Source organism: Lutzomyia longipalpis, chromosome 2 (genome assembly GCF_024334085.1).
Source record: "Lutzomyia longipalpis isolate SR_M1_2022 chromosome 2, ASM2433408v1".
NCBI lineage: Eukaryota > Metazoa > Arthropoda > Insecta > Diptera > Psychodidae > Lutzomyia > Lutzomyia longipalpis.
Window position 1 is genome coordinate 22,174,865 of NC_074708.1, and position 17,071 is coordinate 22,191,935.

The window sequence follows — 17,071 nt, forward strand, 5'->3', positions numbered from 1 at the left end:
TCAAAGAAGTAAAAAGGATATGTGTTCGAAACTACTCCACTCTCCTCTATACATATATAGATTTTCTCATATTTTATCATCTCATTCAATTTTATCAAAATATTATTATCAAAATGTCCCATTGATTGCATTGAGATTATTTTCCGTTCAATTTGCAAGAGATGTAATCCGATTCTTTGCGATGATTTATGAATGAAATTCCCCGCGAAATGCCATCACCACAGATAGAACTAGATATTTTCTCAATGTGTCACAATGTTGCATAAAATATCGTGCTTATAGTCAATAAATTGTGTGCACATTGGCATGAGGAATTGACAAAGAAATGCTGGTATATTGATTGAAAAAGGGTGGGTGAGTTTCTGTGGGATGGAAAATAAAAGAGAAAGCTTCTCGCGGTCTGTTTTGGGTGAAGAAAATAAACACTTCTTCCTTTGGGAATTGCAATCATAAAATTAATACTAAAAATCATTAGTGGCAAATGGACATAACTGTATCCGACAGTGGTATAAGATGTTTATATAAATGAACCACACGGTTGGAATTGGTCACAAAAGTATACTTTATTTCATGTCCACGCACATAAATATCTGTGCTTGCATTTGTACGTCGAGAGGATAATAAAATTTCCCACCCATGGGGCGGACATGGTGGCGGAAGAGGAGGATTGGTCACATATGTGGAGGTACTCTTAAATGGCCCCAACTTGGCCATACTCACAGCCGCAATGGCAGTATAATTGAGAGACGCGAGGTGCGTCACAACATCCAAAGAGATTCTTCACCATAGGAGAGTCTGTGTCGCCATTTGGGTGAAAACACGCAACATTCTTGCGGGCACTCCGTGGCTGTCGGAGATAAAAGAAGCGGTCAGACAGTGAGAGAGAAGGGGCTTTTATCACTCACCGCGAGGAATTGACACCTTTTTTGTCCAGTCCCCCCATGCCATTTGCTGTGTTGTCTGTGACAGAAAGAATTGACTGATTTTATTGGAATAAGATGAGTTGAAGCTTGAAAAATACGCAGCGCGGCTCCTCAATGCACTAATCAATTGCATTGATTGTGCCGGAAGAAGATGCAAGAGTTAATTTATTTTATGTTGTGCCTATCTTTGGTGACACCTCGAGTATTTCACAGCATTCAGTTTCCTCCATTGCAGCTCTAGCTCTTAACAAGCCAACAAACTGTTTTATTTTTACTATCTTTTTTCCTCTGCTAATACCCTTCTCAACTCAAGTTATACGTACACCTGAAGGGAAATACTTTGACTTTAATAGATGAGTACGACACTACAAAAGTTAATTGAACCAGAGGTGACGTTATGACCTAGCGCAGGTGATGGATTCTAAGTATGACTTGCAAAGTATTCAATACTATAGAATTTTTTTTGCCTTTTTAAGACCAAAGATCCTTAAGTTGCCTTTTGTTGTTCAATTGCTTTTTTAGCGATAAATATTTAAACTGCAGATGGTGCCATTGAAAACCCAAGTTTTATGGAACTTTCATTGCCAATAATATCCGTATAGTGGCAGTGATCTAAATTACTCAACATCCTTTACTAATTAACAACAAGAACAATGATAAAAATCCACCAACGCCTCTTTTTGCTAAATTACCAATAAAAGATGCATCTTCGTGCAATTAAAAAAAAAACACAATCTCAAAAGGAGGGGAAAACAAGTCAAAATACAGAATAGGGGTTTATTGGCCTCACAGAAAACCCCCGCTTATGAATATCTATAAGGAAAACTTAAATATATATATTGAAAATTCAAGTTAGTGCAGTAATTCAATAAAAATTGCATCTTTATGGATATTAATAAAGTGAACGTAAACTGAAGTTCTATCAAGTTTGCGAAGTGTAATTCGTTTTATGACTCTTGCTGAGGTTTCAACTCTTAAAATTTATTTACACAGCATTCCACCAACTTTTTCATCTTCCTTACTCAACAACATCCTCCGTGGTACACATCTCTTGCCACTTTTGAGATTCATCCAAAGGCAGAAGAGCTTCCAGCACAAGACTTTGCCTCATGAGTTTTTTTTTGCTTGTGCCCTCCTTCCTCTTCTTGTGAGCCCCCGCACTCAACGTGCACCACGTTGAGGCTTGAGAAAAATATATATAGACAAACAGACCCAATATAGAAGATGAAATGAAGAAACTAACCCACAACTGATTCACCATTTGGAATCTAATAAACAACACACTCATGGCGTATCTTCTTTTTTCCATCCTTATGTATGTAATTATAAATTGAGCAAGATCTCGCCAAAGAGAGTGGTGTGGAAAAAGGCATATATGAGCGTATGAGATTAAAAAAAAAAGAAAGATGCCTCCCTATATTGATGCATGCGCTTCTCTTGTATTTATGATAAATTAACCTGACTCTTCTCTTGTCCAAAGAGATTTTCACCCAAAGATTTTTTTTCTCTCTACCTCAAGTTAACTCATTTCCTCTTACTTCATTCTTTTCAATACCCTTCGATCGGTACACACAAAAAAAAATACACCCAGCCTGAGAAATTTCATGATGAAAAAAATGGGTGGAAGAATGAAAAATTTTAGTCTTCTGTTATTTTTTTTTTGGTTTTCATTACGGACTTTAGTGGTCCATTGGCATTCAAGAAAACATTACAATATTATAACTCAATAAGCCCCAGGCGACTTTTTAATGTTGGTGTTTTTCCTTCTTGGCGCGGAAGAACGACAATGAGGTGGTTTCGCCGAGACGAAGATGATTGGGGCAAGGAGAATTTTAAATAGCAGGTATTTCTCACCCAAGACGAACCCCCCTTTGAAGTATATACCAAAAGCTCAGCGCACTTTCCTCTTTCGATTTTATAATAATTTGCTTTCTTATACTTCAGAAAATTCCCAGAAGTTTTTTCTTGTAGTAGAGTGAAAGAAATACAGTGGAGATCTGCAGTACAGCTTGAGTGAAAAATTGTTTGGGGTTAACTTTTAAATACAACGCAAAAGTTCCTGTAGTTTCTTTTAAATACATAAATTCCGTTTAAATTTTATTTTTTTTTTAATTAACTCTGATCTGATATCAAATTAAATGGTTTAGTTTTTGATTCTCAGTGAAAATATATTTAATGTTATTAAAATTGTTGGTGTAATTTCCTAGCAAACTCTCACATAAGCCTTAAGTAAAAAAAATGCCTCAGACTGATATGTAAAAACAACATAATAAATCGCCTTTAAGTCAAAGATTAATTTAAATCAGACTAACATTATACTATCTTAGCTATCGTTTTTAGAATCTTCACTTAAAAGCACAATATAACGTTCTTTTTTGACAGAACCCCGTTAAAATCTCCATCATGGGTGTATTTGCTTAATTTTAATACCACAAATTAAGATGATAATAAAGTAAAAGTGAGGAAAAAAATTGTTCTCGCCGAGAGACGGCATTTCCCTTCAGGTTATGGCGGCAACCAGAGATGGAGAGAAATTATGCATGATAAATAAAAGATGATAATGATGGTTAAAAATTCAATCTAGACCCGGGACTTTTCATCTCCTGGCAGCTGACCGTTTTTTTGAACACTAATTCTTATATACCCATACACATGTGAGCAATAATAAAAATCAAACGCAACGAAAAGCCTGTTTTTTAATGTCTTTAAGTCACTGAACTCATGACACGAATGTATTGAAATTTTTCATACCATCGTTGGGGTTCAAAAATGCACATATAGCAGATTTTATCAGAAATATTGAGAACCCTAATATTTATGTACAATGAATTGTGCTCCAAGTTGAATTTATTGCAAAATATATATGCATTATGTACGTCCAAAAGAGATTGAACCCACATAATTTTTTTTCCAATGCTACAACCTCCAGACAAGGCACTTTGGTTTATCCATCTCACCTCAATCTCTTCCCAAGAAAATCAGTTTGTCTTTCTATTTATAGTTGATGTGATATTTTCTCACTGAAAAAGTAGATGACGAAGATGATGATGGTGCTAGAGGTCGAATTATGAGAAATCGCGGCAAAATGAAGAGAGCTCGATGCGTTAGTGATGAAGAAAAAACCCATATATAATACAAGAAACAGAGGTTTATGTGTTATGAAAAAAAAAACATCATCAAGTTCTGTAGATGAAATTTCTGACTGTATGCTCTCCTCATTCATTTTTTCCTCGTCTTTCTCAGTGAAGAGAAGGAAAAAAAACCAAATAAAAGCACAAGTTGGAGGTGAACGTGTAAAAAGAAGTGAATAACATTCGTCGAGGAATATTTTACCACAAATACAAACCTAAAAAGATTCTAGCAAATGATCATTCGGGAAAAAGAACTGGTTGTGTGTTGATGTTTTTCGGCGTTCACCTTTATTATTACCTGGCAGGAGATCCACACAACCATCATCATCTTCATTTTCATCTCTGTCTTATTTTTCGCCTGGGCGAATGAACGAAAACACCATCAGCCTTCGGTAAACTCGATGAGCCCCCCCAAGAAAGTTGTTTTATGTTATGCTGCGCACCGATAAATCTAAATTTTGACTAGATTTCTTCTACTCCATGGCGACTTGTTTAACCGTTTGCTTCTTGCGAGATGAATATACAAACTCTCTTTAATCTTAATTTTTGCCACTTTGAGCTTTTTTTTTCAGCTTCAAAATGCTCCAAAGTTATAAAATACATCTTTAAGGCGCCACACCGTTCTGATAATGGCTATTGACCCGGGCACTTAATTAAATGGAGTGTTAAGATATTCATTTTTTCTTTCCTTTATTCTGTTCCTGTCTTCTCCAAGAACATGAAAAATAATTTTGAATTTCAGATAAGAATCTGCGAAATATCTTATGTAGATTTGGTTGAAATAAAGTAAAAAAAAAAAAAAACTCAGCAAAATTCTCGAGGAGAAAAATTAATGTAAGAAATATGATACCTCCCATAGATTTTATGGATGGTAAAGAGAGCATCCGCGGTAAGCACATCTTTCTTCACTCTCCATTGTGATTTAATGTAATCCAACATCACAATAAAACCCCTGTACTGTTGCCTTTCATTGCTCAAATGGACTTTATATAACAATTTTCTTCGTGGGGATGACCACAGGCGATGAAATTGTAAGTTTATACTGGAGCACATGCTGCGCAGAGATGGCCTACCAACTTAGAACATTGTGTAATTTTATCAATTTAGAAAAAAATGCATTACAAAAACCACAACAGCTCTATTTCTTGCCATATATGAAGGACAAGGCGCATAAAAAATACAAATCGATTTTTTTTCCTGATTGCAATCGAACGTCTCAATGCCAAAAATAACATAATAATCTCGTGGTTTTCCAAATTGGATTTCTCCCTGCCATACATATATTTCCATATAGGTCCAAAATAAGGCCTTAAGTGCAATTTGTAAATAAATACATCACATATTGAGTAATTAAAGCGTGTGCATAAAGGGTTGAGAGATTATAAAGAAAAAAAAACCACACGGACGCCACGAGAGTGTTTAGCTGCACAGAATGGCTTCGGACAGCAAAATAACAACTCTTGGGCATCGCACGGCGTGCCACAAGAGGTGCACTCTATTCTAAATAGCAATTTAACCACAAAAGACACATTCGACTTGGGAGCCACATACACAAGACGGAACATTCAGAGTCATTATAAGCACGAGATGGGTTTGTTCCCCTCTCCTTGGTTCCTCTTCATCAGCTTTTTCATCGCATCATTCCAAACACAGCCACGGAAAAAGGTATAGGTATGGAAGGAACAGGATGAAAGAGATGAAGGTGCTTCGCGAAACTTTGCAAAATGGATATATTTATAGAAATTCACAAGAAAACCTCACACAAAAGATGTTGTGGAAGGGTGATGTGCGCTTATAGTAGTTGTGATTCTTCTTTTTGGAAGATTTGGAGTTATTACCTACAGTTTGCTATATATCCTTCATAATTTACTTACTATCAACAAACTCAATTTACTTAATTATTTTGTTTTATAGGTTTTATAGGAAATAGAAATAATAAAACAAAAGTTATGAAAGTGACGTAAAATTACATGCGTTAGGAAAAAAAGAAAATCAATTTTCCTATGGTTCGGGTCAGAAAATTAAAATAATTCCAGAAATCGAAATTTCTGTCTTCTCATAATCTTCAAAAGACTTTACCCGTTATTGTATGGGAAAACCACTCATTTGAGGAAAAGATAGGATCAGCTGAAAAGAATCGACAAAAATTTGTTCAAAATCAATTTCATTACTACGGTGTTTTATTTTGCTTAAAAATAATTTTAAAAATCAACTCCTTTTGTTTAATTCCCCCAAATTATAAGAAACACCTGATAAAGAGGAAGAATATCCTCGAAATGTCATGATAAAAATAAAATTTCTCCCCAACCGATAACAATATTCGTGACTTCCTCAAAATATCATACGAGCAAAAAGGATGCACAAGTGTTACACAATGGTTAGGTAGTTTCTCTCAATGATGCTACACTATGGTCGTTTTCTTTTCATTGTAATTTTTCGAAAAAATGTTTTCAACGCGTCTGAATTTTATGACTTTGTGAAGGAGATGAAAGAATTTTAATGAAAAACCAGGAGGTTTATGCTTTTTTACGGCCAGTGAGAAATTATAAATGGGTATTTAAAACTCATAAAGACACCTTTTATAAGGCACATTCTAATTTGTATCGATACACTGGCGATATGGCAGAAAAAATAGAATCAAAATAATTTGCTTTGGATCCTTTAAAAATGAATTGCCAAAAAAAACCTTGATCTGTATGAAAGATTTTTATGTTAGAGAAGGAGAGAAAAAAACAACATATTATACAGTATTAGGTGGGTATATACATATATAGTGTATTGAGATCAAGCAAAGGAAAAGAGGTTGATTTTGATCTCACAGTCACATCGTTGGACGCGCGAGTTCTTATTTGAATACAAACTCATATATAGATGTGTATATATGAGAAAAGGTACATGAAAGAGAGAGAGACTTTGAGAAAGGAATGAAAATCGTGACGATTGTTTAATTTTTATTTGCTGCTTTTTTCCCTTACCTTTTCAACATCTACTTGCGCGCACACCTTTCGAGAGAAATAAAAGCACCAGAGACACCAAATTCAAACCAGTTGCGCTTGATTTGTTCTATTATGTGTGGCATCACTCTCTGCCCCTCATTCTATACAACCACGAACATCTCCTATGGGCTTTGGGTACCTTTTGCGATCCACCACGAGAAAATAATAAGATATACACCAACTAAAAGGAGGAGAAGAAACAAAACACCAAAGACGAAGAGCATGTGTGGAGAACATTGAAATTATTTTTGCACTCACCACGAACATTTGGTGATTGCGAGCGTTCCCAATAAAATGGACAAAGACACGATTATTGGGGAGCAAAAGAACCGACTAATTTTGAAATATTATCCAACCCTCGTACGTACTCCTCGCCTGTTCTGCACAAAACATATTCACGCAAATTGCGACGATGCATTTGCAATTAAAATAGTCAATGAAGTGCCCCTGCGTGAGTTTAATTTTGTGTACATACTGAAACAAAAAAAAAACGAAAGACATCAACTATAAGCGACGAACCCGCGCGTCCCTTTTCTACGCTATATTTCTTTTTCACACAGCCATCTCATAAATTTTTTTTGACCCTCTTTATTTTTTCCATCACGTCCTATCTCATGTACCTAACATATAAATATATAAAATGAGTAAATGAATGGAATAATTATTGTCTTATACAGCTGGGATGGATAAAATTACACACATATTGGTTGATTGGAACACCAAACGGGCGGTAAATAATAGACTTAGAGCGAGACTCGCCTCGGCGATTAGATTCAAGAGAGTCTGCTTCGTAAAATGCTTTTGGTTTATAAGGAGTTTCTCAAAAGCTATACTTTCTAAAAACATACTAAATTGACGACTATCCGAGACTCGTGAATGGTGCACAATGGTTCAACATCGCAATTTAGTTGGTCATAAATATGCCACCCAATCCTCATTCTCTTGTAGCTATATGTATGTGAAATATTGTGGACAAAAGAGAGATGAGAAGTTGAGAAAAATGACCACAAAAGAACCACAATTAAGAATGGAAATTTCTTTCAATGGATCATCTTTTAGAAATTTTTGAATTTTTCATTTACATTTTGCACCCAGGAATAAAACTTTAGGTGAAAAATACACATAGAGGGGTTCGAAAAAAACACGTAAGATAAGCCTAATTGCAATAAGTAGGTATTTTTCTCCCCAAAGGCATTAGCATTTTTATTTTTTATGAGTTATAATTCAGGGTATGAGATCAACTGTTGATATCACAAAATTGCAGGGTATACGTGACTCTGTATGGTTTAAAAAAAATGTGGAGCAAAGAGCAAATTTAAATTTAATGATAATATTTCAGAAGATAACACGTCTCACAATAAACTGTCTGACGTTCCCTCGATATTCTCTGGATCCTTATATATTTGGTACTTTTTTATTTTACAGAAAAATGCCTTTAATTTTATCTACCTACATAAAAATTATTTAAAGATGTTAATTAATAAAATTCTGCCGATAACACTCTTGATACATCATACTTGAGTAAAGTATTTCAGTCTTCCTTTTTGAGCAAAACAACTGTAACAATAGTTTATTCGCTTCTGCATATAAAAATCCTCTCACTCAAAAAATAAAAGACAGTAATCTTATAGAAAATCTTGAATTTTAAAAAATCCTATACCTACGTTAAAAAGCTAAGGAAAGAAAATCATTTAAATTTAAAAATGTAAAAAACACATATTTTCCAATTAACTGAGAGAACTATCCTTATAATAAACTTTAAAAAAAATCTTCGTCAAGTAAATTAATTTAAACTGTTCAACCTAATCAGAAATCTCCAAAAAAAATATCCATAGAAAGAAACCACATTGTGATGCTTAGCTTCTGCAGCATCCAGAATTAATTTCAATTTTTTTTGCTTCATTGGCCAACAAGGACAGCATTCAGTAGAAGGAATTTGGCAAAAGAGATTTGCAATAAAAAAAATTCGCAGCGAATAAAAGCAGAAACTATGGGATCGCCATCAATAAATCTTGAAAAAATGCAAAATAAATCATTGGCCACTGAAAGAAGAATTCGAATCACTTTGAGTTCGTGTATAGGAGCCATGGGTTGTTTCTTGAGGAGATATATACATACCCACCAATGTTAAATACATTCAACCTCTTTGATTTGTGCACAGTTGAAATCGCGCTCTCTCCCATTCTCTGGCTCTTTTGCCTCCCCTATATATAGGTATATTTTGTATTTTGTATCTTCTCTCTGTCGTGTCGTGAAGTTTTGATCGCCTGCACCAAAGAGGCAGGATAAGAAAATGAAATTCTATTAAATTGCTTTACAATAACGTATTAGTTATATAGGCACTGAATAAGCACATTTTGCCTTCCTCGTTGGACGTTTAGGCTCTCTCTCTCTCAGATGCTGTTCTTTTTTTTTTTTGCTTTCGAGCTCAACCTTTCTCAAGTGTCTACAACACATAAAATGGAAAGAACTGCGCCCACTTAATTTCAGAATTACATTAAATTATAATGTGCACCATCTAAGAGAAAATATATACAACACACAACAGCTGAAGAGAGATACCTTTACTTAAAGTAGAAGAGATATTCTTTCTACTAACGGAACGCCACGGAAAATTGCATTATTGGCGAAGAAAGGTAACAACAAAAGACTCTATGAGAGAAAGAGTTAATTGTGATAGGGAACTTTGGATATCGTTTGTTTTACTTTATTTGAATTGGAAAACATTTAGAAACTAAAGTAAGTAGAATTTCATTATTTAAAGTTCAAAGAGTATAAGAAATTATAATTTTCAGTCTAATACTTTTTAGACATTTCGAATAAACAAGTTTTCTTCATTTGGTACCAATTACTTTAAAATTTGTTGTACTAACTAAATTTTACTTCTTAGGACAAAAAATCCTTTTTAACTGTAATATGTATCAGTTTAGTTCTTTCTATAGTTTTCACAGATTTTCTAGTGAAAAACCTAAATAAAAAGTTAATTGGATAAATTCGCAGAAATAGGTAAAAGAATTTTCTCTGTCATTTAGAATTCCTTTGTCTTATCCCCTTGATTTGCTGTCATTAATAGCACTTAGCACTAAAGCAAAGCTGTATAATCCGTAAATTTTTAAAGTCTTCTTGCCATATAATTAAAATTGCATAACTTATCATTATTATACCAGCTCACAACATTTGAGAAAAAGATCTATTTTGCAACGGAACAAAGTAGACTAAAGACTATATAAGATAGTAAACCATCTGCAATTAACGTTTACACTTTGTTAATTCAACATTAAAAACTCCATATACATAACAATAAATACAATTAAATAAAAACAATTCTTTTTGTGCAAAAAAATGAGCAAAACTGTGATTTTTCTCAGCGATAAGCGACTCCCAATAACTGCCGTGAACAAGTCGCTGAATTTAGTCAGAAAATTTATTTATAAAATGTGAGACATTTCAGGTATTTCTCGTCATTTTATTCGAAGGGCAAGTTGGGTTGATGCACATGCCCAAGTAAATTTTATTAAACCAGATTCACGAGTAAGAACCGAAATATATTGTTGTCTGCGGGACATTGCTGGGAGAATCGACGGAGAATAATGAAGAAGACTTGGCAAGATGCGAAAATCCTCCGCAAGGAGATAAAAATTTCTTTTTCACCCATTGTCCCAGGTACAAGTGAGATGAAAGAAAAAGAATTATGAGTGCATCTTGAGGGGCAGAAAGAGACATTGAGCAAAAAAAAAAGTTGTGAAGATAATGAGAAAATATCTCACACAATTCCAATCACATCCACAAGATATTTTATTAGTGAATCACATCGTCAAATTGTGTGCCAAAGCAATTAATTTCCTTCATTTTCTCATGCGTGATCTGACTGTTTCTTATGCTCTTCGGGATCTCTTTTGTGTGGTTTTGGCGGAATATTTTTTTTTCGGGGCAAAGTGATATGTTTTGCTGAATCAGACATAATCGCTTACCCTGGAGCTTCTTCTCCGTTTCCCAGAATTTCTGCAATTCTGTAAAATACTTGTCCAATATGAACACCTTTGAGAGGCCGAGAGTGGCCATGATTCCCAAGCACGCTCCTTACTGGGCCACTTCTGTTTGCACAATCTGTCTATTGAGGAGCGCCACACAGAAACACTGGCGGGGATTTTTATTTCAAAAGAAAAACTTCGCACCACCTATGGTAAAATGTGCGTCTAAAAGTCCTCTTATGCACTTGATTGAGTCTGTTTTTTTTCTTACTCTTAAAATGTATATTATATATAGTATCTCTCCCTTTTCTCTCTCTCGGACTAAACGACAATTTAAACGTGTTTTGCCACGGCAAATTGCCAACGACTCAGGTGATGCAAAAGAAGCTCAAATCTCTCTGATGTTTCCAAGTGTTTTCACACACATAATCAATATCACATTACTCTGAGAAAACTGCACCCAAGAGTAAATTGTACATATTAAACGCTATGTATTGTAGAGCAACTCTCTGGTGATCTGTGAGTTTCTTCAAATGGAAGACACTAATTTTATTCATATTACTGAAACACCGCACAAGTTCCTTTCTTCTCATTTAAAAAAAATTGAGCGAGATGTAGAGAAGAGAAAAAAAAGTGAACCACCTTTTCAAAATCTCTTCTCATACAGTCTTTCCGAAGCTTGAGAGAACACGAAAAAATTGAAAGAAAAATATTGTGAAGAAGCACAATAGAGATGAATGGTTTAGCACACAAAAAAGTTGTATAAGATGTATACACCAGAACACACAATATTCACCAAACCTATGCTACCTGTTCGAATAGAATCCACCTCAAAACTGAATGTATCCACTACAGACAAAGTGAGTTGGACCCGAATGCGCCAGGTAATCGCCACATCTCTCTCTCTCTCTCTCTTCATCTTTCTCATTTTCTATACCACCATACATTTTATACAACATCTTATGGGCCAATTTACCGATCCATCGCGAGCGCCAAGAAACCAGCAATGACGCCATCTCACTCACTCCCAACAAGAAAGTCTTTAGTGAATTGCCACTTTGGTCTTTTCTCACACCATTTAACACACATACAAATGCACTTTAGCGCCAAATTTACTGTGGTAGAGGGCATTCTCCAAGACGGACGGTTTTACAGGTAAGTCCACCGAACGTCTTATGCTCTCGCAATCCATCCTGCTCACGCTCGTGGTATTTTGTGCAGTATCAAAAGCTCAAATTGAGGCTATACGTTGAGAGATAAAATTCAATTGAACACAGCGTACACCTGAGATCGAAGGGATAACAAATTCTCTCATGCTATGTCTGTTGCAAAAATGGTTACAAAATCCTTATTGATTGAACTTTTTCAATCAGAAGGGCTAGAGTTATTTAAATATTAAAATGATTAAAATTATCTAGAAAAGTCAAATTTGATCCAAAATTTTTGAAATATTCCGGGAAAAATTCTCAAAATTTTACTTTAACCAAATAAATTCAGTTTTTGTGAAAATAAAAGTTTTTTATACCACTTTTATGTAATTAAAGTCAATAAAGAAAATTTTCCTTACGTACAATTAGTAAATACTGATTAAACTTATGTTTATTACGCTTGACAATTTCTACGATAACATAAAAAAAATTAACAAAAAATGTATAGATTCGATTAAAGGAGATTTTAGGGAACATCTTTTGTGAAATTAAAAGAATATTGCTTGATTTTAAAGTCAAACTTTATGAAAATTAAAAAATAAAAAATTTGTCATTTGATTAAAAGTTCTTAGAGGGATCGAAAACTTTGTTAAAAGATTTTTTAATAAAAAAATCTTTATGTTTATCGTCCTTGAAAAATTTTAATATTGACAGGATGAGCTTTTGTAATACGATAATACAGCCTTAAATTGTAAGATATAACGACGACAATATACAAAATGGGAAATTATCTGCCCCTTGCATCAGGTCTTGTTATTCGTGGTCGACTCTTTGGTTTATAAATGTGTGGTGAGAGAGAGCACCAAGCGAGCGACAAGCACTGGAGATGAAAGAGAAGACACAAAATCTCAGATGTTGAAGTGGCTGTGCCATGTCTAAAGGTAACTGCAGCCAGTGAACTTCTTCAGAAACATTTTAATGCATAAATTCAACAATGATTCTCACTTCACGATTCCCGATGGAAGAAATCATCCACCTCGCATGGAGCTATTGAAAAGCCATTCTCTTGTAAGAAAATACCACACACCGCCTTATTCCTTCTTCTCCCCATATGTACCCAAATCAAACAAGTGTGCCTTTTAAATATTCAACCTCTTGCACCTCCATGAACTGCGCGAGGTAACATTCTTTGGAGTTCAGCACATTATATACGAAGAAAATGCAATTGTTCCCTTCTTTTTTCATTTTCTTGTGAATATTTTAAAGGGAAAAAAATTCGTCAGTAATTAAATTATATGTCGAGAAAATATCTTCTGACAAACTAATATTCATTTTTTTTGACTAGAATGCGTGCGCTTTGGAAAGGTGAGATTAAAGATGAATTAATTGTGATAATTTGTTGGCACCTTTGTTTTTTTTGTATCTGCTTGGCCACACGCTTTTCTCCACCTCTCGAAATATTTGTGAGAAAACCCCTCTCCATGGTACAATTGTACGTGCAGGTACAGAGAATTCTCACGAAGATGATGAATTAATATATTTGGTATTTCCGTTGCTCATGGAGCACAACATTCACCGCCAAATAGATTTTGGGGATAAGAAAATGAAGAAAATATAAAACAGCAACCACAGACGGTAATGTGGAGAGGTTATTAAGAGAACACACCATGTATCAAAAAACTTATTATACATAGAATTTTATTTTGACCTTTGACTATTTAAACTATTTAAAAAAAAATAGATGGCCGAAAGAGTTTAAAATTTACCCAAAGACAAACGTATCAGCTTATGAAATAATTATTGAAAATTGGGCTGAACAATCACTCAAGGGCGATTGTTAGAGAAAGCTCATATATTTACCAATGAAATAGTGAAAACTGATTAATTTTTTTCTAAAGAAAATTATCCGCCTTACAAATCTTTCTCAGACTATTTTGGTTTAGAAAATTGAGCTTTTCCTAAACCGGAGTAATTTTTTTTTTAATTCACCTTCTCTTAATATTTTTTACTACATAACTTTTTATCAATAAGTTCGGGACATGGTGTAAGAGCCACAGTTTAAGAGGCAATATAATCACATACAGTGAGGTATGTAGATGTTGCAAGAAACTATCCTTCTTCTTGTATCATTATAAATTAAAATTACCCCATCAGACACAATAAGAAGCTTTTTTGGTAAGAGAGTCGCGCACAGGTAAAACGAAGTAAGTTTGCCATATGCATGTACGTACATTATATTATTATGTAGGAACATAATACATACAAAAATGTAATAAATTCACTTGGATTGGCCCCACTCCTGCAACGGCCCTTGTACGCTGCCCTCTCGTTCTATTCCACGAAAGCCCCCAAAGAAGCTGCATCATAATTCTTCTGTCCAAAGAAGTCGATGAAACTTTATGCGCGATAGAAGGTTGAAAAAAAAATTGAAGAAGACACCGAAGAAGAGATTCATGAGAGGAGGACCAAATGGAAACCAGTTTTCTCTTTCTTACTCCTTCATTTTCTTCCCTATAAATATTTACGTGGTCCACCCGAAGACGCTTCTTTTTCATTTTTATTTTTCTGATCAAAAATGCTGTGGTTGTAAATTTTCGACTTTCATGCTCACAAGTTTCCCGCCAAGCTCATACAGAGAGCTTTCTGCATGTTTCGCTAATTTACACCAAGTCAAGTTGAATGAAGCATAAAAGAAACATAAAATTCTTTGCGCCTAATGATTTCTTAACTGAATTTTTTAAATTAAATTGTTATGTTTTCAGTTGAGAATTTTCTTTTTTTTTTGGCAAGAAAACTCACAATTTTCGACTTGGATGATTATTATTTTTTTCGAAGCTTTTCAATGGCATTTCCTGCTATGTTTTGCCAAGGAAATTCAAAAACAGACACTGCGTTCAATATATAGGGTGGTAGTAACTAAACTTTGTATTTGTAGAAAACTTTTCATAATTTTCTCCAAATTAATTTAATCGATAATTGTTTACTGATACTTGAAAACTTGATTTATCGAGGAAAATCATGGAAAACGTGAAAAATCTGATAATTTGAAAAGTCTAAATTTTGGCGTATTTCACTGACACTGTAAATCTACCTTTTATATGTGTAATACAATTATATATAATTTATATAAATATTTAATAAACTCTTTAGCAAATGTTTATCCGCATAAACTTTGCTATAAAACATTAAAATTTTGCCCCTAAATTACATACAAAGTTAAAGGAAAATTTTCGCACATTTTTGCTGAAGAAGAAAGGCAAAATTAACCAATTGATATTGATGGGGTATCATTAAATTTTAATACCACGCTTTTGTATCCACCACGTGGTTCCGCGAAACGCCCTTTGATTTATTTTTTCATTGATTTTTTTGCAAACTTCTTTTTTTTATTTTTCAGAAATATATGAAAATTGCAAGATAGTAGGAAAAAAATTGTCACAACACATCATCAAACATAAACACCATAAAAATCACCTGATCGCGCGTACATTCCTTTAAAATCCGGTTTCAAAATCATCCTCTTTTTTTGTGAAAATAATGGTAATAAATCAACAAAATATTATATAAACACCCCAACACTGTGAGGGGTGATTTTTCTTTTTTTTTCTTATCACACACCACCGTTTGGAAAAGGGTCCTTAAGCAAAGGGAAACACATACGCAATTAAAGGGAAAAGAGATTGTCTTCCACCAAGAAATAAAATGAACCGAAAAAATACAAGTTACACAAATTACTGTTGTTCCTGGAGGCAGTCGTAAGTGGCACTGGTCCATTCTTGTTCTTCTCGCGACACCCAAACGAGAACCCATCCACTGTCCCCCATTGCAGTGTCCAGTCCCGGCCGCGTGAATCCATCATCGTTTGTGGCAGAGAAAGAGAGTCGCATAAATGCGGATATCGGTGACTTCTATCATACACAATTGTCTCTCTTATTGTAGTCTCCTCCTTGTTCCCAATTCTTTTCACTGTATTCCACAACACACCCTGCGATGCTTCTTGTTTATTCCATGGGGCGCCTAATTTTTCAATTTAATGATTTATTTCTTCAATTACCTATATAAAATTTAACTTTAAGAAACTGAAAATGTTGCAAATTCAGCTTTTTCCCAGTACCTATATGTAATCCTTGATATCAATCTTTTAATCAATAACGCTTCTTAAATCCTTAGCATCATTGCTAAAGTCCTTATAAGACCAACTTTTTTTGTACATATGTATTAATTTTTCATATTTAGCATTTTTTTTAGCTTATTTAGAAATTTAAAGCTTTTGAATTTTAATTTAATCTTGATTGATATCAACTTATTTTAATATCATTTATGTATTTTTCTAATCCAGAGAGGGATTTGAGATTTAAGTCAAATTAATAGCTTTAAATATATTAATTCGCTAAAACTTTAAATGACTCTTCGATAGATCTTACAACATAAATTCTAATTTAGAAAAATAAAATTAGAAAAGTCCTTCAAGGATTATTTCTTCGATTTTTCTATAAGAAAATTAAATATCCATTATAGAGTATCTGTGATTATTACAGAAACGTCTTAAAGAAAATATAAGAAGAGCAGTTTGAAAATGATCATTTAGATGCCCCATGGAGATTCCTCTTCTTCATGTTGCATCCGCGACAACAATATATTCGCGAACAAATACATTTTTGTAACACACAAGAGATTGACGAAATGCTATGAGCTACTGCACGAATAAGGTACAATTTGCACAACATACAGATGAACTTTTTGGCATTCGCACACAGAATCCACTACACTGGTTCACATGGTTCTTTACAACACAAGAACTTTTATTTTTTCCATACAGAATAAAAAGAAGTAACACAACGGCCAATTATTGCACCACAAGGACTTTATCCGCATGTGTATATATAATGGCCTTTGGGCAAA

General features: G+C 34.1%; 1 protein-coding gene across 2 annotated transcripts in view; it reads right to left on the reverse strand.

Moving 5' to 3' along the window:
• Positions 1-17,071, reverse strand: part of LOC129789568 (unconventional myosin-IXb) — a 146,420-nt gene that overhangs the window by 101,914 nt on the left and 27,435 nt on the right. Inside the window, exon 1 of one of the 2 annotated variants that reach the window (XM_055826443.1) lies at positions 11,022-11,510. The exons of the other annotated variant lie outside the window; for it this stretch is intronic. Within the exon in view, the coding sequence (XP_055682418.1) occupies positions 11,022-11,112 (91 nt within the window). The 5' untranslated portion in view covers positions 11,113-11,510. Of the gene's footprint in view, positions 1-11,021; positions 11,511-17,071 lie in introns of those variants that run through there. 2 annotated transcript variants of the gene reach the window in all.